Genomic DNA, 23567 nt, shown 5'->3' with positions numbered 1-23567 from the left:
CACATGGTAGAAAGAGAGAATGAACTCCAATCAATGTCCTCTGATCGATCTCTCTATCTCTCTCTCTCTCTCTCTCTCTCTCTCTCTCTCTCTCTCTCTCTGTCACACACACACACACACAAATGTAATTAGAACAAAATAAAGAGTCAACAGGAGTCACCATACAACTTCTCCGGGCCACTGTCACACTGGATCCAGGGTGCTTTCAAAGGCCCTTGTAGCTTTGTGTGCTCTGGCTATACCTAGGAAGGCGGGATGAAATGAAGACCCCTTCCTAACAACTGAAATGACACAGGGGATGGCTTGGGTCACACTGGCAGCCAGGGCTGAAGTCTGGGGCACGTCCACCTCTGTCAGGCCCCTGAACACGCTCTGATCCCCACACACGTGCCATGTGCCTTTTTGAAACGTCTTTTTGATTCTCGATGGATTTCTGTGGTTTTCGGTTATTAAAAAGCAACAAATCCATCTATTTTTCCCTTGATGACCTAAGAAAGACTATTTTGCTACAAATACATTGGGACCAAAAGCCTTTAAATATCCTACATAAAGAGTTGATACACACATAGGTATATGTTGTATGCATACGTATAAATGTACATATGCACATATAGGTAGATACTGCCATTTGTAATCCTAGACTCAGATGTTAATACTTTTTGTGTATTCTTTTCCAGATATTTTCCTCAAAAAATATTATTTTGAATCAAAATATGTCCTCCCATCTCCCTACTCATTAGCAGCCACTGGGAGAGTGTGGTCAAGCGAGGCCTCCCAGGGTCCCTATGCTCCTGCGCTTGAGGACGTCCCCAAATCGTGAGTATCATGTAGCCCACTGCTCTCCCTTAGCCTCATGACTGCCTCCTCCCCCAGGGGCTTTGGGCGGCCTACGTTGCTCCTCAGTTGCCAACCTCAAAGCTCTAGTAATGGACTCCAGTGGACGGTGAGCTCACCATGGCTAGCTCGGCCTCCAGTTCTTTCATGCGGTTGTCCTTGAGGTCCAGCTGGGAACGCAGAGCAGCGGCATGGTCTGTGGCCTCCTTGGCCTGCCGCCGCAGCTCCCACTTCTCTCGCTCCAGCAGGTCCTTCTCCTTAGCCAGCGCTTTGACGGCGTCCTCACTCTCCTGTGGTGGGGGTGAGAGAGAGGGGGGTGGGTTGCAGGGTGGCACAGGGTGGAGGGCTCATCGAGGTGGGCAGGGAAATGGGGAGGCGCTGGCACGTGGCTGGAGGCCCTGGTGGGAGATGGGGCGGCTATCGGGCGAGCATCCTGGACTCCTTCAGACAGCACTTTCCTGATGAGTGAACCTGGGTGATGTGCGTCTCTATGGAAACTGGGGCGGAGTAAAATAGGACCGTTTTTTTCCAAGATGGGACAGCTTCACATGGAGAAAACCAAGAGTGATCTGATGAAAACTGGGGTAAAAGGGTTTTTTGTTTGTTTTTGGTTTGAGGCATTTTGTGTTTTGAGCCAGGGTTTCTATAAAGTCCAGGTTTGAACTTCTGATTCTTCTGCCTCCAATTCCCAAGGGCTAGCCCAGTTTCTGTGGTGCTAGGGATACCCAGGGCCTCACCCATGCCAGGCAATCACTCTGCCAACTCTACATTCCCAGCTCCTGGGGCCGTTGTTCTTGCTTAGTGAACTATGTCAGAGCAAAATGAAGAAGGCACCTGAAGTGGCGACTATCTGGGCTGCCACCTGCCACCACTGCATAAGGTCACAGCTGATGGGAGACTCAGTAGCCTGCCCTTCTCACATCCACAAGGAAGGAAGTTCTTGTCACCTACATAGGCCTGCAGGAACCATGGAACCCAGAGGGTGGTGCCAGTAAGGTGTGGGGCAGGCCCCAGAAAGAGTTGTGACTGACCCTGACCTCTGAGCAACTGTGGTCTTGTCTTGAGGGCAGTCCTGGAGGGTGGGGGAACCAACCCATCCTACCAAACCACCACACCTAAAGCTGAAAGGTGTGTCATCCCCCCCACCCCGCCACAGCCAGGTGCAGAGGACAGTGGCCATCATCCTGTCCGACATGATAACTCTGTACTTAAAGGTCGGCCAAGATGGCCAGACCAGGTAGCCAAGTGGGACCAGCTTTTCTTCATGGATGTGGCTTCCACAATGCACAGCCGTGGCTGAAGTTCTTGAGAGAATCCTGGCTCTGCAAATACCCACAGCTCAGCATGGCCTCAGTTTCCCCATCTGCCCTGGATGCATTTTGGGATGTCCCTGTGACCTGCAGCTCAGCCCAGAAGCTTCTCATTCTCTAAGGTCCCTGTCACTCCTACTTCCAAGAAGCCTTCCCAGATCACCCGCCTAGGGTGACCACCTAGTGCCCTCTCCAGTCCTTCCTCATACCTGACGCTCAGTCCACCAACAGAGACCTGAAGCAGACACAGCCAAAGTTGTGCTTGTATGATCCAGAGCAGAGCTGATCACCCCTGGGAGCTGGCTTGTGATCTTCAGATAGGACAGAGACCCACTAGGACCCTTGGGATCCTTTTCATCTCCATCCTGATTGTTCTGCTGGCAGTGAGCAGATGAAGGGCCTGGGCTAGGTGAAAAGGGTCTCAGGTGTTTTGAAGAACCACAACACTGTTCCCAGGCAGAGGCCAGCAGGCTCTGCAGCCACAATCACAGGGTATCCTGGGCAGTGCTGCAGGCTTTGCATGCCTGCTTGAATTTGATCACCCACATGTGAGGCAGATCATTTATTTATTATTTATTCCTGCTTCACTGAGGCTCAGAGGAGAAATGCCCTCAGCCCACTGATCATGGAGGCAAGAAAGAGACCCATGGAACTCCTTCCCTGGGGATCTGACACTTGACAGGGCCTAGGGGCTATCAGTGGCTGAAGCGTGCAAGGGCAATGTTAGGACAATTAAGGTCTTGCAGGCTAGGCCAGGGCAGTGGTGAGAGGCTACAGGGGACAAATGGGTGGTGAGGTGGTGGCAGCAGAGGATCACCATGTGCCTAGCTCTGCAATGGCTGCCAGGCCTGCTATGAGGACACTTCTAGCTGGGTTTGTGGACCGTCCCCAGCTGCACCCAGGGGACAGGGGTGTGTCTCTGGCACAGTTTTCTGGGATGTTGTAATACTGAAAATTTTCTGGGCAGGCCAAGTCTATCTTTGTCAGCAGCTCTGAGTTCCTGCTGTGTCTACCTGCTCCGACTGGGGTCTGTGGGGGTCCTAGCGCCAGCGGGCCAAGGGAGGCTGAGAGCCTTCAGCCCAGTTACTGGGGAGCCAGAGTTCTATTAACACTATTCATTTGGCTCATGCATAAAATGAAGATCACGTCTGCCAGATGAAACAAGGCTTCAGCTTTAGCTTCTACAAAGTATCTCCAAGTAAAGAGCGCCTGCCTAGAATCCCCCAGTGAGGGGCTGAGGCGCCAGTTCTGTGGTAGAGCCTGCATAAGTTCATCCTGAACACCACAAAAATAAATAATTGGTCTTGATCAGTCACCAGACCCTTAACCATCTTAGTCTTGCTGTCTGCACAGTGGCCTGGGCTGTCAGTGACCCAAGGTCATTTAGATGCTACTCCCCTGGCTTCCCCAACCTGGCTGGACACAGAACAGGCAGGAGGCACCTGTACCTGCTGCTTAGAGACGTTTGACCACAGAGAGGAAGAGATTTGCATGCCAGGGAGGTGACAAGGAGTGTCGCCGGTGATGACTACAGTAGTCACGTGACGACCATGTCAATTCCAGCCCAGCAGCTGCCACCTGGCCTCTGCCTGCAGCTCAGAAGTGGCCCCCTTGATTGGGCCCCTCGCGTGGTCTGCCACCATTGCTATTGTAGAGCCGGCCATTCAGCCCTCCTGTCCCCAAAGCTGCAGGCTGAACTGTTAGATATGAATTGGAAATGCCTGTTGCAGGCTCTTGTTTTGCACGCTCATCCCCAATTGATGGCACACTTCGAGGAATGTGATGCCTTCAGGAAGCGGGGCCAGGCAGGTGGAAGCAGGCACTAGAGGAGAGCCTCTGAAGGCTGTATTGCTGCCTCGGCTCCATCTACAGCGCTGTGCTTCTGTTGTTTCCCGCCAGCCTTTGTACTCCGCTTCCTGGTCAGCCATGATGTGAGCACCTCCCTTGCATGCTCCCAGTGCCATTAACTCCCCTATTGCTCCTGCTCCATGATGGTCTAACACCACGAGTACAAATAAGTCCTTCCCTCAAGTTGTTCCTGCCAGGCACTGGGGAAACAGTGACATACAGGGAACACATATATGATCAAACGTCCATGAATTCAATAGCACTCTAGCCTACAAGGCACATGGAGGTTGAAAGCCAACTCTCCCCTCACAATAGGTGAGTTCCAGGAATTGAACTCAGGCCATCAGGCTTGGCAGCAAGTGCCTTTGCCCTCTGAGCCCTCTTGCGGGCCCAGTTTTTCTGACCTGAACAACGGTAGGCAAAAACAGCTCAACACAGTGGCTCACAGAGGCCTCTGACTGGGGCCTGACTCTTACCCCTTGGAGGTATCTACACCACACACTCTTACGAGTCTTTACTGACCCAAATCCTACAGCCATGCAATCTACAAACTCCTCCTCATCCCAAGGAGCCCAGGGCAGTGACTCTTGACTGCCAACCTGACAGGATCTAGACTCTCTGAGCCTGGGTCTGTGAGGGAATTTCTAGCTGGGACGAACTGAGGTGGGAATTCAAACTCAGCACCATCCTACACGCTAAAGCTCCAAACTGAATCAGAAGGATAACATGGGTGAAATATTCATCTCTCTCCGCTTTCCGGCTGCAGAAGCCATGTTACCAGCCACCTCCCATCTCTCTGACCAGCATGGATTCTATCTTCCAACCCTGGTCCAAAACAAACCCCTCCCCCATGAAACTGCTTTTGTTGGGTAGGCATTTTGTCACTAAGAGAAAAGCAAGTCCTAGGGAGCCCAACTCAGTGACACAGTGCCACCTCCTCGGGCAGCTTTCTGAGCGTCCTCTCTGCAGGCAGCAGGCCCTGCTCTCTCCCACGGCTCCTGGCTAACTCCTCGCACTTCCGCTAAGGTGTTACGGATGAGGTGTGGCTCATCGTGTTGGGTGCTCAGTGCTCATTATTTTGGTCCTCACAACAGCTCTGCACCTTCCACAGAAGGGGAAACTGAGGCTCTAGGGTGAGGTCCAAGGGTATGCCCAGAGGAGCAGGGAAATGAAGCAGCTGGATTCCCAAGTCCATGCTGTCCAGGCCTGTCCACCTAGGAACACAGGGCCCAGCCGGGAGCTGGGCTGGCTTTCTTGGGAGTGTCCAGATTGGAAACACACAGTAGAGCCTCCAAGGGCACTCTGGGATTCAAGGCAGAGACCGTGTTTGGCCAAGAGAAGAAAGGAGGATTGTGTATGCCTGAGAGAAGAGGGCAGGGGACCACGGAGGGCAGGGGACCGGGGAGGCGCTGACCTTGCGGTGCTGCTCGTAGTTGCGGATGAAGTCTCGCAGCTGCTCCTCGCGGCTCTCCAGGGTGGCGTACAGCTGCTGCATCTGGCTCACCAAGTCGGTCTTCTCGCCCTTTAAGCGCTTCCGGTCGGCTTTCATGGCTGTGGACAGTAGAGGTCATTAATTAGTTCCTGGTGCCCTAGCTGTTCCTCTGGGTGCCTTTTGTCAGGTGAGAAGGTGGGGTTCACTGGCTACTGTATCTCTCCTGGACCCCCACACCACAGCAATTGGGAGCCAGGCCCCCTTCTCATCTCTCTGATTTAAGTATCTACAATGGAAACCCTGCGGGACTGCATGGCTAGTGTCAGGGGTTCATAGGAAGGGATGAAATGAGCCCCAGGGTCACCCCCCACCCCAGTCCGCAGAACAGCTCAGCCCATTCCAAGACTCTCTTGCCAGCCCCACTTGACTTTTAACATGTAAGGGTTTAATGACATGCAAGATAAGACACCAAACATTACAGGTCACATAGGGCTGGACTCTCTGACATTGAAAACCTCTGTGCCCACAGGGAGACATGGAGAACAGGAAAAGACAGCCCACAGGAGGGAGAAAATACCTGCGAATCCCCATATCCAATAAGACACATCTACACATCTAGAATCAAAAAAATAAATCCCAAGCCAGCAAAATGGCTCAGCTGGTAAACATGCCCACAATCAAGTCTGATGACCTGGGTTTAATCTCCAGAACCCACCTGGTAGAAGAACAGAGCTGACTCCCATAAGCTGTCCTCTGACCTCTGTAAGTGTCCGGTAATGCATAATGCATACGTTATGTGCGCTCGCTCTCTCTCTCCTCTCTCTCTCTCTCTCTCTCTCTCTCTCTCTCTCTCTCTCTCTCTCTCTCTCTCTCTCTCTCTCTCTCTCTCTCTCAAGAAAAAGGCAACTGTTGGGGCTGAAGAGATGGCTCAGTGGTTCTGCTTTTGGAGAGGACCAGGGTTCATTTCCCAGCACCCGCCAGGTGACTCACAACTGCCTCCAGTTCAAGTTGCAGAAATCCTGACGCCCTCTTCTGGCCTCTGTGGGCACTGCACTCATATCCACTTAACCATACACATAGCCACGAAAGTTTTTATTTTTTCTTAAAGACACCTGTGGTGGTTGATTTTGATTGCGAACGTGTCAGGAGTAAGAATTCCTGGGATGTTAGTGATGTGAGCACTTACTGGGTGTAGATGGGAGGGAGGGCATTTTTCAGAGGTCATTAGATCCCGAGGGCATTGACTTCGTCAGTGGCTCTATTCAGTCTGAATGGAGTATCAGGAGTGGGTGGAGCTGTGGAAGCCATGGCCTAGGTGGAGGAGGTGGGTTGCTCAAACCAGGCCTCTGCTGGTCCTGGCCACTTCCTATTGCCCTTTTCTTCTGGCCTGTCTTGAGGTGAACAGGGAGGCTCTGCCATGCCCATGCTGCCATGGCGTTACACTGGCCCCAAAGCAAGGAAGCTCACCAACCATGTATGCAAACCCCCAAACCCACAGACCAAAGTAAAGCTTTCTTCCTTTAAAATGGCTTCTCTCCGGTTGTTTATCAGAAAGCCTAACAGAACCCATTTATTTATTTTTAAGATTTATTTGTTTACTATGTATTCAGTGTTCTGCCTGCACACCAGAAGAGGGCACCAGATCTCATTATGAAGGGTTGTGAGCCACCACGTGGTTGCTGGGAATTGAACTCGGGACCTGTGGAAGAGCAGCCAGTGCTCTTAACCTCTGAACCGTATCTCCAGCTCACACAACTCATTTACATATTAAAAAAGAGAAGACATCCCACTTTTAAAAAGAGGTGAAGGATCTTTATACAGCTGTCCAAGAAATGACTAGAAGGTATAGAATGAGATGCAAATTAAAGCCACAAGGAGGGCCACTTTCCCTTCTGGTTGGGCTAAAATTAAACAGACAATAAATAATGACTGGACCCTAGCATGTCTTCACACAGGCTGGGCCATACAAAATGCAGACGCTTTGGAAAACAGCCTGGCACTTTCTCGAAACACCAAACATACACTCACCTGTATGGCCATCACTTTTACTACCAGAAATACACCAAAGATGAAGAAAACCACCAGGCTGGGGACAGAGCTCAGCTGGTAAAATGATTACCCAGCATGCACCAGGTCCACCATCCCTGCATTTCACGAACCAGACATGGTGGTTCATGCCTGCAATCCCAGCACTCAGAAGGCAAAAGCAGGAAAAACAGGAGTTCAAGTTTGAATTTGAGGCTAGCCTGATAGAGAAATTTGACCTCAAAGTGAGAAAGAAGTGGAAGGGGGAGAGGGAGAGGGAGAGAGAGAGAGAACACCAAAACCAAATGTAAAATTCTTTATTCAGGGGCTGGAGAGAAGACACGCCCACTAAGAATGTGCACTGCTCTGGTGGAGGACAGGAGTTTGGTTCCCAGCCCCTCAGCTGCCTCACAACTGCCTAGAACTCCAGTTCCAGGGATTCTGGCGCCCTCTTCTGACCATCACGGAAACCTACACTCATGTGAACCCACACATATATATGATTAAAAATAAATATTTAAGAAACCTCTGCATATAAGCAAGTGTTAGTCATAATAAGCAAAATCCAAATGTTCAGCTGGGGACGGTGAATGACAAAAAGAGACCCATCGACACAGTGAAGCGTGATTTAACCATGAAACGCTACGTGACAGCAGCCAGGTGCAGCTGGTTACTGACGGCTACACATTGAGTCCACTGCCTCAAAATGTCCCCAAGAGGAAACACACGGAGACAGAGTAGAGAAGCTGGATGAAGACAGGGATGTGGGGTGGCTGCAAAGGGTGGGAGCTTTCTCTGAGGTGAGGCGGTTCTAGCGCCCAGCTGTCTGACGCTCTAACTCTGTGTTGAATACCACAGCCCCATGAAGTTCAAGTGGGTGAACTGGGTCATAGGTGAACTGAGTCTCAAAGCCGTTCACATCAAACCAAACAGGTTATGCACACCTCATGATCCTGGTCTCCACATACAATCCTGCAGGCTCAGTCTGTGTGCATGAAGGAATTAGGGCCAGAGGCAGAGCCCAGGATCCAAGAACCCTAGCTCCTGGCAGCCAACGTAAGCTAATGTCTTCTGGCCCTCCTGCCCTTTGGCCTCTCTCCCTGGGTAGAACAGGTGGGAGGGGGGCATCTGGGGCCATGACACTGCACACAGAGAACCACAGGGAGTCCCACGCAGTGGGAACTCCAGGGCTGGTCGGCATTTGGAATTCCAACTTTGAGCCTCCTGGTGAATCCTGCTGACTCTTGTCCTCTCTGCAGCCAGCTTGGCTGTGCAGCAGCTGAGGTCACCAGGGCTGAGCTTCCAGACCTACTGAGCTGAAAGCTTTGCAGGGTGGAGCTGAGGACACAGCTGGGCCAGCTCTGTGTCCTGCCTCCAACACGGTGTAGCATATTACGGTGGAACCGGACTTTAAGAAACTAAGGCAAGACGGCTTATAAAGGCGCTTGCCACCAGGTCTGACGACTTGAGTTGGAACCCTGGAACACACATGGTGGGACAGAACTGACTCCTGCAAGTTGTCTTCTGACTCCCTGTACACACACCACAAATAAATAAATAAAACGACAAAGGAAAGAAACTCCAAGACCCGACAAAGTCACCTAGTCAGCAAGCACCCTCCAGGCAAGCCTGGGCCAGCACCATAGGGAATTCCCCACCTGCCACTGGCTGGCATTTCAGATCCATTTTTATAGAAGGGGGTGGATGAGTCCTCTTATCCCATCCCAGAGAAGCCATTCTGGCCACAGAGCCAGGGAGGGCAGAGCTGGGGTGCACAAGTGTTGACGGTCTGGCTTACTTCAGGTTGGCAAGCATGACAGTAGTAAGAGGCACCGTGGAGCAGGGAGAGGTCTTGGCTGGTCCCTGAGGTCTTGGCTGGTCCCCCCAATCCTTGCCACCTTTGTCCTTTGGTTAGAAACCGAGCCCCTAGGATTCTGATTTGCCCCACCGTAAGCTTTATCAAAGTCGGGCAGTGGTGGCGCACACCTTTAATTCCAGCACTGGAGAGGCAGAGGCAGGCAGGATCTCTTTGAGTTCGAGGTCAGCCTGGTCTACGGAATGAGTTCCAAGACAGCCAGGGCTACACAGAAACCCTTACTCAAAAAAAAAAAAAATATTTACCCAGCAAGAACCAGCCTTTGCTCTCGGCTGCTTGCAGACCCACTAGGGTCAGGATGCCTTGAGACTAGACAGCATGCCACCAGTGTTTGAGGAGCTCCCCATGATGCGCAGCCCAAGGCATTCCCAACTCACAGGATGTGGGGACCTGCTCTGAGGCACCACTTCTGGTCTCTCCTCTGGTCCTAGCTCACAAGTGCTTCTGCAGCATCTGAGCCCTGCTCAACTCCAGGCTGCACCCCGACGGGCTTGGGAAACAGAATCTAAGCAAGCTTAACCTCTGGGAATGAAGGTCACGTCTAAGCAACCTAACCTCCGTGTACGAACTCCTTTTCTGTGGCTGTGGTAGGGTGTCCTGACCAAACAACCTAGGCTCAGCTCTCGGGAGGCAGAGGCAGGAAGATCTCTGTGAGTTTGAGGCCAGTCTGGTCTACAAAGAGAGTTCCAGGACAGCCAGGGACTACACAGAGAAATCCTGTCTCAGAAAACAGAAACAACAACAAACAAAAGAGCGACTTAGGAAAGGGTTCACTTTAGCTTATGGTTCCAGAGGGAGGGAGTCCATCTTGGTGGGTAGGCATGGAAACAGGCAGAGAAAGCCTGGCAGCAGGAGCAGGGAGCTCCCATACACAGGAAGGAGAGAGAGACACACATACAACAGGAAGTGGATCAGGGCTATGAACTCTCAAGGCCCATCCCCAGTGACTACTTTCCTCAGCAAGACTCCACCTCCTGAAGGTTCCACAACCTCCCTAAAAGCGCCACCAACTGGGGACTGAGCAATCAAATACATGAGCCTATGGGGGTTATTTTTCATCCAATGTAAACATGGAGACCAGTGTCCAGTCAACGCAGGCTTTCAAAAGCACACATGGACAGAGTGAAGACTGTGGTACCTTGGATCTGTCATCTGCCATGTGAGCCCCACTGAAGGAAACTGGCAGGGGGGCCCTGGGAGCCCCTGAGATGCTATAGCAGCTCCAGGTAAGGAAGTTGGCATGGTACCCACCAAGGCAGCAGACACATTGTCACCACAGCACACAGCAAAGTGACCAGACCAGAGGTGGGCACTAGTATGGCAGGCCACCCCAATTAGCATCCTCCATGATGGGTGCCCAAGAAATCATTTCAATCACCCCATCTATGGCCTGCTGGGGCACGTGAAGGGGCACATCCTACAGGTCCAAAGCTGCAGGATTTCTGTGACATAGGGCAACAAGAGAATATCCAAGTCCCAGTGAGGGCCCAGTATCGATGATGGAGAAGGCAGTAGCCTCGAACCAGATCAATGACTCCTGGCAATGAACACTTGCAAGCAAAGATAAACGGGCAAAAGCATATACGGTGCCACTCACTCTACAGTGTGTGCCACGCTACAGCTTCCAGGATGAGACTTTTCTACTCTTAATTTTTATTTTATTTTTGGGAGGTTGGGTTGCAAGGTCAGAGGGCGGATGCAAAGGGGCAGGGAGATGAATGGGATCAAGATGCATGATGTAAAATCACAAAGAATAAGTAAACTTTTTTTAAAATCCACACACGCAACCCTCCCTCCCTCCCTAGCTATATGGCTGCTTATTCTTCCTCTCCAGGTAAGCAGCATGTGGGAGGCTTGCCTCTCTCCGGGGTGGATCTCCCGACATGGCAGCTGGCCAGTGTAGTACCGTACTCCCAGAAACTGGCTTCACCCAGGCAGGTCTCATTCCAGCAACCAGGCCACTGGAACCACTGCCATGGTGACAGTTGATGTCATGCCCTTGGGGCCTTGCAGGGTCAGTGTGAGCAGGATCCAGCTCCAGGGAATGTGAAGATTCTGGGCCCGGAGGGTGTGTGTGGTGTGTGTGCACAGAGGGACCTGAAGTTCCATGAGACCTGGGGCGAGTCACTCAGCCTCCTGGGCTTTGCTTTACTACCATGATCCTGGAGCTGGAGAGACAGCTCAGCAGTCGAGAGCACAAAGGCCATGACAAAGGACAAGTCCCAGCAGAAGGCAGGGGACAGCCTTCTGGCCCCCACAGGCACCTGCACCCATATGTGTACACACACACACACGTCAAAATAAAAGCATAGAAAAACCCACAGCCAAACATATAATGATTACTGTGCTGTGACACTCGGGACGTGTCAGGCACTAAGGCTATGTGGGTTCTTTTCACCTTTCGTTGCCTTGTGAAGTCATCATACATTACAGACTGGGGACTTGGCCATGAATTGTGGAAGCCCCCCCTAGCCCCAGTACCTAACCTCCTGTCCCCTTGGCTCAGAGCCTCTGAGGTCACCCACCCAAACTAGTCCCATGGCACACTGGGGACAACATGCTGTCCCGATCTGTCTTCTGGGTGGGGCTGAAGCCTGGCTGAGTTGTTTTGGGATGGAACCCCAGGCTTCATGTTTGTGCTCTACCACTGAGCTAAACCCCAGCTGAGCCTGTTTCACGGAGGAGGAAAGAGAGGCCCCAGCGTTAACTTACAGAAAGACAGACTACAGACAGAGGGGGAGGAGAGAGAGAAAGAGAGAGAGAGAGAGAGAGAGAGAGAGAGAGAGAGAGAGAGAGAGAGAGAGAGAGAGAGAGAGAGAGAGAGAGAGAGAGAGAGAGAAGGGGGGGGAATAGGTCCTGGACTCAAACTGAGGACACACTGACCTTCAGCCCCTCCTCACTCACCATCATGAAAACACATCACTGTGGACAGCACAACCCGCTGCATCCTCCCACAGACCAGAGGAGGATTCATGATTCCCAAGTGTTGTCCAGATGCTCTCGTACTGAGATGCAGCCCCTCACCATTTGGCCTCTCAAGGGGCTCTCTGAGGTTTCCCTTAAATGCAATCCGACATCTCACCGTGTGCCCATTACTGCCCTGTGGCTGCTAGAGGTGTGTGTGTGTGTGTGTGTGTGTGTGAAGAGCTCATACGGAATCCCCTCCCACAGTGTGGCTTCCTGCTAACCTGAGCTGCTAAGCCTCTGGGCTTCTACTTCTCGGCATCCCTGAGGTGAAGGGGGAGGCTGCAGCAGGTAAATGGGCAGACAGAAGGAGGTAGGCTTGCTTTTCCATCCAACCTCCTCGGGACACACAGACCTGGAAAATGGGGTGGGGTGGGGGGGCTGGCATGGGGCTCTGTGGGACTTAGGCCTTTGAATAAATACCCACCAACATGGGAGGTATTGGATCCTTCAGTTCAACTTCCTGTTACTGTTGGGAGATCTGAGGCCCAGAGAGGGAAAGCGAATGCTGGCTGTCACACAGCGAGCCACCCCAGGTCTCTTGACACTGAGGCCAACATGCTCATGACCAAGTAATTTACAATTCTTCCTACATGCCATTAACCCACCCCACCCCCCGCAGTTCTCAATTAGAAAGTTACCTTTCCTTTGGGTGATATGTAGGATACACCCTTGGAACATCTGGGGAAAAGAGAACCCCAGATCAGAGACCTCCCTAGATTCCAAGCTTCTCTATCTTGTTAGGAGGCAGGCCCGAGATGCCACCGGTGTCTGAACTTGGGCTCTGGGTGCTGGGAGAGCAGGAATACTCTGCTGAAGTATTAGCTAAGAATACTAAGCTGAACACTGCAGGGTCTAGGCATAAGGATAGCTGTTCTCAGCTCCATCTATCCCCGCCATCCTGGCCCCTACGGGTGGAAACTGAGACCACCCCTTTTACCCAAGACTTCCTTAGGCATCTGAGTCCCTAAACTTGGCAGGTGCCCTGTCCAGTATTTTCCCAGCATCTCACCAATGCAAGGTCCTCTCTCTGGCCTCCCAGATGGCCGGTCCGCTCCCCACAACCACCACCATTTTTTCTCTTCTAGCAAATTCCATTTTTCTTCTTTCTTTGGATGCGAAATGTTCCCAAGGGCTACTCACAGTGTCACCTCCAGCTCTACGTCCTTGGTCTCTAAGGGACCCCTTGATTTCTCCACACTTGGTCATTTCTAAGTCGCTGAGAATCCCGAGTCTGTCTCCTTCAGGGCTGGTGCCATGTCTTCCCTTGGGGTGACCCCTGTCTTCTCCCACCACTCCCAGTGGTCTCCTCTGGGGCTCTCCTGGCTCTGTTTTCTTAGCTGGGAGTCCTCTGTCTTGGAGGCTCTTCTCCATCCCCTGGGGACCACACCTGTGAGCTCTGGACTCCAGCCTGCATGTGTTCTACACCTTCACTGGAGCATCCGAGAGCATCCTATGATGCACACGACCAACTCAACAGTCCCTCCAACAGTCTGGGTTTTAAAGTGCCCCACCTCCACCTCGGGCTCCACTTTCAGCAGTGAGTAAGTGCTGGAGACACAGAACAGGCAGTGACAGGAGGGCAAAGACTTGGGAAAGAGGCAGAAAGCTCTGTTCTATGAATTTCACGTATCTCAGACTGTTTCCTTGGTCTTTGGCTCAGGAAAACTCAAGTACACCTGGTTGGGACAGAAGACCATTCTCAGGTCCCTGACAAGACCTACCATCAGGAGGGGCAGGGGGATCTAGAATCCAGTTCCTGGATTCCAGAGAGTGGCCATACCCTAATTGCACGGGTTGCTCTAACACCCGACTTTCCACGAGAATTCCAAACTCCCGGTTGTAAATACCGGTCTCTGGCCTCCATCTTTGGAGGCCCTGCCCCTGTGCCCCTTGCCGCCTCCCTGAGGAGGGTCAAGGTAGCCTGCTAAACCTTGACCTCTCCCCTGAGGTCAGGACCACTCCCCCAGTCTATTTAAACTGCTCCCCGGAAAGTCAACATGTGGTTTTCCCTCTTTCCTCTCGGTGGTTGCGTTGGCAGCTAGAGCGCAGGAGCCCTACCCTATTGAACCTGGATATCTTTTAATTTGGTTTCTTTTGATTCGAACTGATTGGGATTTTTGAGTCGGCAGAGAGCTCATGTTAGAAAATATTTCTAACAACAATTCTTACTATTTTTAAGGTCTTAAATATCCCCTACAACATAGGGTAAGTTCAAGACTTACTTGAACTTGAGGGGTCTCGCTCTGCAGACACCAGCTGTGTGGCCCTGGATACGTTCTTTATGCTCCCTGTGTCAAATGGGGAGACTTTGGAGTGGAACAGAGCTCCTGGCGGCAGGTGCTGGTGGTTCTGCCCGGCTGTGCCTAACCCCCCCCCCCCAGGGGTAAGGGTGAAGCTGCCAGGAGCAGACTAGGTGGCACTGGAAGGAGAGGTTTGATTAGAGGCTGCCAGACCTCATGAGCTTAGGGTGAGCGTGGGGGCAGACTCTCAAGTGGGAACTTGCACTGGGAAGGCCAGGCCAGCCAAGGAAGAGATTAGGGACCCGCAAACAGCAACCAGAGTCTCTGCTGGCTGCTCACCCTCCTCTCACCAGGAAGCCCTGGCGGGTGGCGCTTCCGCCCTGTCCCCAGAGGTCATCAGCGGGGAGGGGGGGGGATGTGGGGGGGGCATTCAGGGAGGGAGGTGTTTGTTTTCCAGGTTTTGGAGGGGAGTCCAGGAAAGTCCTCCTAAAAATAGCAAGCCTGTTGAGGGGGAGCACCAACATTCCCCAGACTTGCAGAGGAAATTTCTGGAAACAACATTGGCCACCAGCTCCCCCCACCCCTGCCTTGCCCTGACCCCACCACGCCCACAGTGAGCAGCATCCTTAAAGGGTGACATTTGTGTGTGAGACCATTAGCAAACAAGACAATGGCTTGGACTCAGTCCTGAGAGAGGGTGCAAAACAACGTGCTGTGTGGCCTCAGGAACTCAGTCGAACAAACACCCTCTCTGGGCTTTGTCCCCCAGAAGTGGCCCTGGGCACCCAGTGATTTTGGGACTGCCTTCATCACTGCTGTTCCCCATGGGAGACTCAGCAAGGTCCAACAAAGTTCCATGCGGGTAACAGCCAATCTCCAAGCCAGTACAGAACGGAGAGGACGGTTTGGGAACACAAGTACTAAAGAGCAGACCTCAGGAAAGGTGGTCTGGGTTCGAACCCCAGCTCTGTGGTGTGCTAGTGGGACCCAGAGTAAGTTAGCAGATACACGCGTGCACATGGACACACACACACACACACATACATACGCAAGCCATTCCTACCTAGGAAGAGTTTGATTAGTCCCCATCTCTGCGTGCACCTGTGCTCAAAGGCTGGGGGAGTTGGGAGATGGCTCAGTCAGTAAAATGATTCCTATGCCAATATAAGGACTTGATTTGGATCCCCAGAATCCACACTTAAAAAGCCAGATGTGATGGGGTGAGCCTGTGATAACAGCACAGGGGAGACAGACAGGAGGATCCCCAGGACAATGAGGGACCTGTCTCATAAAAACGGGGAGACGGTGTCCTGAGGAAGCCCCGACCGCTGCCATGCGGGCACACAGGCATGTACATACAGCCTGCGACTTTCAGAAAGGGTCAGAGCCCCATTCCTGATCAGCTTTGGGTGTCACAAGATATTCTGCTCGTCACTATGAATTCCCAGGACACACTTCTCTTACCTGCATCCCAATCTGACTAGGGAAGAAAAGAACTTAAAAAAAATTTTTTGAACATGTACTTATTTTGCAAGTTTGCGTGTGCCGTAGAAAATGTATGGTCAGAGGACAACCTGTAGGAACTGGCTCTCTCTTTCCACCATGTGCATCCTGGGGATTGAGTTTAGGTCATCAGGCCTGATGGCAAGCACCTTTACCGGATAAGCCGTCTCACCAACCCAGCTATTTTTTTTTTTTTAAATCAACCTTATAGAACTGCATCTTTGTGGTCTGGTCTTCAGAATCTCCCACTACTGCCCCTGACTGTGACAGGTAACACCAGGCCGTGGAGTCATAGGACAGGCTGTCATAGTGTCATCGTCTCTCCACCTGTCCCTGCTTCTCTGCTGTTACTCTAGGAACCAGACATCACCAACCAGGGTAGAGGTGGGGCGAGCTGGAACCACCTGGCGCCACCTTTTAAATTGGGAGGATGGTCGTTTCATGGCAATACTGAAAGTCGACTGTACTAAAGATCTCTATAAAATATTTAGACTGCCAGGGCTAGATATAACAGTGATTACACATTTAAATGTTAATGAATATAATTAGATTGAAAGATTAGCCAAGCCTGTCACTAAATATATATTTAGGACTGATAAAACCTTGTACTGTAAAATCACAGGTGAACACACCAATGGGCCTGTGGGTCTTTGATTTGTCTGACAGAGAAAGGTGGCCTCAAAAGGCGGCTGGGCAAGGAGGTCACTGAAGGGGACCCTGAAGACCCCAAGGAGCAGGGGAGATGGCTAAGATCAGATGAGCCAGTGGCTGTGAAAATTCACCTAAGTCTATGGGTGGAGAGTCCACTGCTGAGAGCAGCCAGCCATGGCTCTCATACGCCCTAGAGACAGGTTTGGGCGAGATGGCATATGGGGGTGACTCTGGGGTATCCCCTAGAACCTCTAAGGCTCTAAATCTAATCATGCAGAACTAAAATTTAAATGAGTCACCTGGTGGACCTGCAGGACCCAGGGTTATTGCTAGAAAGCCTTGTTATTAAGGTGACAATGTGGCAAACTGGGGGCAGCTCCACTCTGAGGAAATGCATCACAAGGGGGTGAGACACGTGCAGAACACCCTTTTAATCATTATCTGAGCACAATGCTTACGCTTTAAATGTATGGAGAGGTAAATAAAACAAAACAATCCCTAGGAGAAGGGTGGCAGACTGAACACAGCAGGGAAGGAACGAACATTCCAGCAGTAGAAGAACTTGTGCAAAGGTCCTGAGGTAGCAGAGCGGAGGCACTTTTTGGAAGGCAAAGTTGGCGTCCGCGAAAGGCAGCTTTTTCCTAAGGGTGGTGGGGTCTCCCTGCTTTTTGCTTTCTTGTGGGCCCCCACAAACGACTAACCATTCCTTTCCTTTAGCCTTCCTTTGCCTTAAGCTGGGGGCATACCCCCAAGATTTCCCAGGAGACTAGCTTTGGGGAAGGAACAAAGACCAGCGCTGCACAGGAGCTGGTGACACCCTCCATGCTGGTGGCACAGGGCTGGTGCTGGAAATGCCACGCTGAGGGAGGTTACTGGCAGAGCCTGACTGGTCAATCTGGGGATGTGGCCTGTGGAGAAATGACACCGAGGAAGGTGACAGATGGTTACGGGGAGCAGCAGCAGGGACCACAGCTGGCTGCAGACATGGGGTAGCATGATGGGCAAAGTACTCCCTGCCTTTCTTGGTGGGCCAATGGGACTCCTGGACCAGCTTCCCAGGGGATGGGGTGGGGAGCAGGGTGTGGGACCAGAGGCTCTGAGTCCTTAGACAAATTCTCTCCCATCGCCTCCTGTGTGGCTGGCCCTGCAGACACCAGACATTCAGGGGCCCACAGGTCAGGACAGTAGCCCCTTTCCTGGGCCCAAGAGCAAATCAGCGCTTGGCATCTGAGCCAGAGTTGGCAGGTCCCCGTGATACAGGCCCTCTGGGTTGCTGTAGGTACTTGGTAGGTAGCCCCTGCACATTGTCCCGGTTTCCTCCATTGTCAGGGAGCACGGGACTTTCACACTTACAGCTCATGGTGTCTGAAATGCATCCTCCACCCCACACTTTGCCTGGCGCTCACCCTGCCCGCCCCCCATTACTCACTGCCACCTTATTGGCTCTTCTCACCCCCTTGAAACGGCAAGGCTTCCAGATACTCCCCCCCCCACTGCTTTTCTTCCCTTCGTCCTTTGTTTCCTACAGCTTTTCCCCACCTGCCTGGCATCATGTATATTTTGCACATGGATTTACTGTCTGACCTCCCAGAGTCCTAAGGGCAGGCCTGGTGCGAGCAGTTTATCTGAATAATTATTGCAAGAGTCAAAATGGTCCCAGGAGTGGGGTATGCAGGCAGCAGAGAGGGAGGGGTCAGAAGGTGCCGCTGGAGAAACAGAATTGGCATAATTTCCAGGGTAGGGTGGTATTTCTGTGGCCATAGATACTTGAAGAGATGGTGGCGGGGAGCCGAGGGCACCTCAATAGATTCCATGTAGCTGGAGCTTAGTCTCAGGGAAGGCATAGGAGGTCCCGGGGGCAGCCAATGTGTGCTCTGGTGTGTGTGTGTTGGGGGGTAGTATGTTGAGACTCCGCTGCCACGGGTGGATGGAGGGAAGGAATCACTCCCATGGTGAGTGTGCAGTCCTGCACTCTGTCTGCTTTCTTGATTCCCATGCTGGAATTTGCACTCAGGCCTGGGAGATGCTGGGGACATTTAGCAGAAAGCTTAGAAGGGCTGCGATGTAGCTTGGTAGGTAGAATATTTGCCTAGCGTGCATGAAGCCCTGGGTTCAAGTCCCAGTACCACATAAACTGGGTATAATGATAACATACCCACAGTGCCAGCATTTGGGGCGCAGAGGCAAGAGGATCAGAGGTTCAAAGTCACCCTCAGCTACACAGTTACATTTGGAGGCCAGCCTGGTTGACAGGAGAGCCTGTGACACAATGAAGAGACGGAGAGGGAGGGATGGGAGGAGGGGAAGGAAGGACGGGAGGAGGGATGGGAGGAGGGGAAGGGTGGGAGGAGGGCCCGGTGTCAAAGGAGACAGAGGATTGTGGTTGTTGTGAAGTGTGGAAACCCCGTGCAGGGAGGGGGTCTCAGGATGAAGGAGAGGCCTCCCTCAGCTTCCCCAGCAGAGGCCACACTGGCCAGCAAGTCTAACGGAAATAGTGAGGTTCAGGGTCAGCGAGAGACACCCCCTCCCCCATCTCAAAAACTGGTAGAAAGTGGTTGAAGGTGCTCATTGTTGACCTTTGACTTCACACATGTGTGCATGCACTCAAACATGGCCACACACAAGACAATGCAACTCAATACACTGTGAACATAGAGCCTGGATCCTGGTTCCAACAAAATAAAAACAAGCAAATAAGAAAGAAAATAAGTTTCTATATGCTGAGTCTTTTTGTCACGTGGGTATCGGTGGACTCTGGTTCTCAAAGTTTTTGTCTCCCAGAGCTTCAAGTGCAAAGACCTGACACGCCACCATGTGGCTGCGACTACCTTCCAGGTAACATGGGGAGGGTGGAGCAGGCAGGGGTGGGAGAGAATCAGTAACAGAAGGTGGGGCCGATGGCGCCAGTGCCAGATTCATGACATCACTGCACGGGCTCCTGTGAATGAGTGAATTTTTCCCTAATAAAAAGCTCTACCACCAAGGCTAGCAGAGGTGCTGGCCGGGTTCTAGTGTTGTGCAAAGCTGCCCTATCTGGCCACCTTTGCCCTCTGCCCCTCGGGCTGGCGGCCTGGGACCCCAACACCAGCCCCTGATGCACCCGCACCAAGTCGCTGTGTTTTATGACAGGACCTGGCTCATCAGGGTGGTGTGTGTGAGACACGGTGACCCTGGAGCCAGGGGTCCCTGCCTGACAGGGCTTCCTTTTCTTCTTAAGGCTTCAGGAGCTGAGGTGGCCACATGCCAAGGTTCTTTGTTCGAAGGAGGTCCCAGCGCTACCTTTTTATTTCTTTTCTCTTTTTTCTTTTCTTTTCTTTTCTTTTTTTTATTGCAAAGGGGGTCTGAGAGGGGAAAAATGCCTGGTACAAAATGTGCCCGGGCATGTCTCGGGAGTGGCACCGAGGCTCAGCCCTGGTCTAAAGACCATGCATGGGTTGGGTGGGGCTGAATGAGGTTGGGAAAAGGGGATTCTGGATGCTTTCGGCTTTGCAGGCCTGGACTGAGAAAGTGCTGAGTCAGCGTGCAGGCTAAAAGCATTCCCGCTCAGCTCACGGAAACAAGAGTGAAGAATTTCCGGCTTGACGCTGAGGAGGGGAATCACAGAAGTGGGGCTGGTAGCAAACGACCTTGAATAACTAAACAAGGAGGAGAAAGGAGGGGCTTTGGGGACCTGTGAGGAGCTGGGGGTGGGGCAGTGACGGGGTGGAGGAAACTCTGCTCCCAGCTAGTGTTCTCTCTCTGTGACTGTCTCACAGGAACCTTCGAGGACCTGAGGTAACAGGGAAAACAGGGGTAACCTCAACTCGGAAGCTACAAAGAGCCTTAGACTTAGGGCTGAATCCCAGCACTAGAGGGCCTGCAAATCCTTGACACCTGGCCTTTGTCTCTACGTGACCTGGGTTTGACTGTTACCTTGGTGGCGTGCTCTGCAAGCATAGGGAGGAGCGTCATCACTCCGTAGCCCAGTTCATTCTCATGGCAATCGGTAAGTATCTGTGCGACCATGTCACAGGGCAGAGAGAGGATCTGCAGGGCCGAACGACCTACCTTTGCTCACACAGTCTATTTTCCAACTTTCAGGCCTAACTGAGGCCACCATGACCCTGAACCTGCAGTGACCCTGTAACTGCCCTGCAAAACATCCTTCTCCTTGCCCCTGGCAACCCTGCCACGGAGGCCCAGACTCAGAGAGGGCGCGTCTGGACGGTGAGGCTGGTTACTGTGCTGGGCTTATAGTAAAGGTTTGGAGCACCGCCTCCAGGGAAGCAGCAGGCCGCCACAAGCTCAAAACAAGACGAGCTTCCTGGACTCTCATTAAGTCTTCTGGGCAAAACGATTATTGTACTAAAAAGGGAAGTGGGCAGGAGATGCTTTCTCTGCTCTGGTACTCGGAAGATGGATCTCAGCTGGCTTGCCAGGGCCACCCAGGCTGGGTGGGGGCCTGGTTCTCTCACCTGCTGCCAGTCACTGCTCACTAGCCTCCCAGCCTTCTGTACTGGGAGAAGATCCCAGTGTTGGTAGTGGTAGGAGAAGGTTCTGGGCAAACTATGCTTAGAAGCGATTCTTCAGCAACTGCCATGGGCTGGGGATGTAGCTCAGTCGGTAGAGCGCTTGCCTGGCATGCACAGAGTCCTGGGTTCAGTCCCCAGCAGTGCATAAACCGGATGCGGTGGTGCATACCTGCAACCTGACATCCCAGAACTTGGGAGGTATTAGTAGGAGGATCAGAAGTTCAAGTTCATCCTCAAGTTACATAGTAATTGGAGGCCAGCAAATCTGGGTGGGAGATGAAAGGGCCCTGAGCTCAGCAGGCACCACCATGAGAGCAGAGTGAGCGAGACAGGTTGGAAGGGGTTGCCCACCACCCCATGGATGCCAGCCAAGCCCCACTTGTATCCTGCGAGGCTCTGTCTGAACCCCTCCCATGATCTAGTTCTTCCTCTGAGTAGTCCTGACACAGACAGCCCGGGCAGCAGCGAGGCCAGACAGAACCCCAAGATCAAGCCCCACCATCCTGGTGCAGGGCTTTGACATTTCCATTCACAAACTGGGCTCATTTCATAGGGCACGGTGGCACCGAGCAGGAGGCATTGCGTTCTTAGCCCTAGAAATCACCTGCAGGACTACGGGTACTGGCTCTGGGTTCAAATCCCAGCTGCCCTTCCTAGGCAATGGTTTTCCTAACAACAAGTAGGGATAATTACACCAGTCCAATGGGCTTGCACGGGGGCAGGCCGCTGCTGTCTGTCTCTGGAGACCTAGTGTGCACAGCCATGCCGCAAACAGCCTTGAGGTCACACCAGTGTTCAGTGCGGGCTCCCATCCATGCCCCGTGTCCAGGATCCCGAGCCCTGCAAGGTTCCCTTCGTGGTTTTTTATGACTGTCACTAAGTCTCACATGTATCTGTTGAACTCCCAGCAGAGCCTGGCCCCAGAATTTGCCAAGTGAGTGCAGATCATCAGTATCCATTTCTTCTCGAAGTTTCTAAAGTTACCATCCCTGGGATAGCCTGCCCTCCCCTGATGTTTCTTCTCTCTCGCCACCAGGGCTATTTTTAGTTACTCTGTGGCCCTCTGTTTCATCATTGGCTGTACCACTGGTCTCTGGGACAGTGTGGGGAACAGAGTGGGCGGCCAGTGAATATCTGGGGAGTGAAGAACAAGCGCGTGAGTGAGCTGTCGCATGCTCTGTCCAACTCACTGGGCAATACTGATCCCTGGGCAGCCAGTGCGGGGCGAAGAATCCAGTATAACAAAGACAGGGAAAAGACACCATTCCTCAATGGAGGGTCACACTGCACACAGCTGAACCACCGCTAGGACCTGCCCAGCTCAGGCCTTTCTGGCTCCCATCCATCCCTGTATGATCATAACTGAGTCTTAGCTGCTCCATCAGCAAGGTACTTGTGCAAGGTAGTCCCAGGTCGGCACCCCCTGTGCAGGGAGAGAGGGCCTCCCTCTCCTTCCCACTCCCTCCTCCTCTGTTTGAAAAAGATACGAAGAGTAAACATGTTTTACAGGCTCTGAAGGGTCTTGCCCTTTTCTTGACAGCTGTTGGTTTTTCTGTGTGCAGGAGCGGGGGAACCTGGGTCCTTTCACACGGCAGACAAGCCTTTACCTCTGAGCTGGAGCTCAGCCTTGGCTTTGGTTTTTAGTTATAAGGGTTTTGCTAGGACTCGAGGCTGGCCACTGGGTGGGTGTGGCAGAGCCAAATCTGTGAGCACCGTTGAGGGCATAAGGCCTGGATGTTCCAAGCTCCCTGAGCTCTGATCTTTGGTCCTCCAGCCTCCCCCACTACCCAGGTTAAACACTGTGAGGGCCACTCGGGGCCCCTGAAATGCCACTCCCTGCAGGGGGGGGACAGGGACAGCTGTTTCCCAGCACCGGGTTATCTTCAGTTAATGTGCAGGCTCGGGAGTAAGTGAGGAGCACAATGTGGCTACTTTGGAGCTGGAGGGAGTAGGACTGACAGGCTGCTGGTACCTGCCCTGTGGCTGCACTACAATTAGCGACATGTTTCCTCTAAATCCTACCAGTAACACCTTTTGAGGTGCATCTGTCTTGGATGACAATCTCACTGTTTTGAGATGAGGGTCACCAAGCCTCTGGACCTTCCCAGGCTGGGCTAGGGCTTGTAGATTCACCTCCCCAACCTCTCTGAGGCTGTGAGGCCTCCAGCAGAGCCCAGGGGAAATTCAGCTCAGCATCCCCACCCAGGGGAATCCTGGCCGTGGACGGCAGCACTGCAGAAGGCTGAGCTCCCGGGTGCCTGGAATGGCAGGCAACTGGTCTAGGTGGATGTTCTATTATTATGCCAACCTGTGTGTATGTGTGTGTGCAGTTGCCTATATGTGGGCAGATATGTGTGTGTGGGTACATGT

The 23567-nt window shown here is 52.5% G+C and overlaps 1 protein-coding gene across 1 annotated transcript in view; it reads right to left on the bottom strand.

Annotated features, from left to right (window-relative positions):
- The window catches only part of Kazn (kazrin, periplakin interacting protein), a 128158-nt gene that overhangs the window by 46341 nt on the left and 58250 nt on the right, over positions 1 to 23567 (bottom strand). The window contains exons 3-4 of the mRNA XM_038335172.1: positions 5407 to 5543; positions 954 to 1124 (exon numbers count right to left, since the gene is read on the bottom strand). Of these exons, the coding sequence (XP_038191100.1) occupies positions 954 to 1124; positions 5407 to 5543 (308 nt within the window). The remainder of the gene's footprint in view (positions 1 to 953; positions 1125 to 5406; positions 5544 to 23567) is intronic.

This window comes from Arvicola amphibius, chromosome 6 (assembly GCF_903992535.2).
Source record: "Arvicola amphibius chromosome 6, mArvAmp1.2, whole genome shotgun sequence".
Classification (NCBI taxonomy): Eukaryota; Metazoa; Chordata; class Mammalia; order Rodentia; family Cricetidae; genus Arvicola; species Arvicola amphibius.
This window is presented reverse-complemented; position numbering and strand designations above follow the sequence as displayed.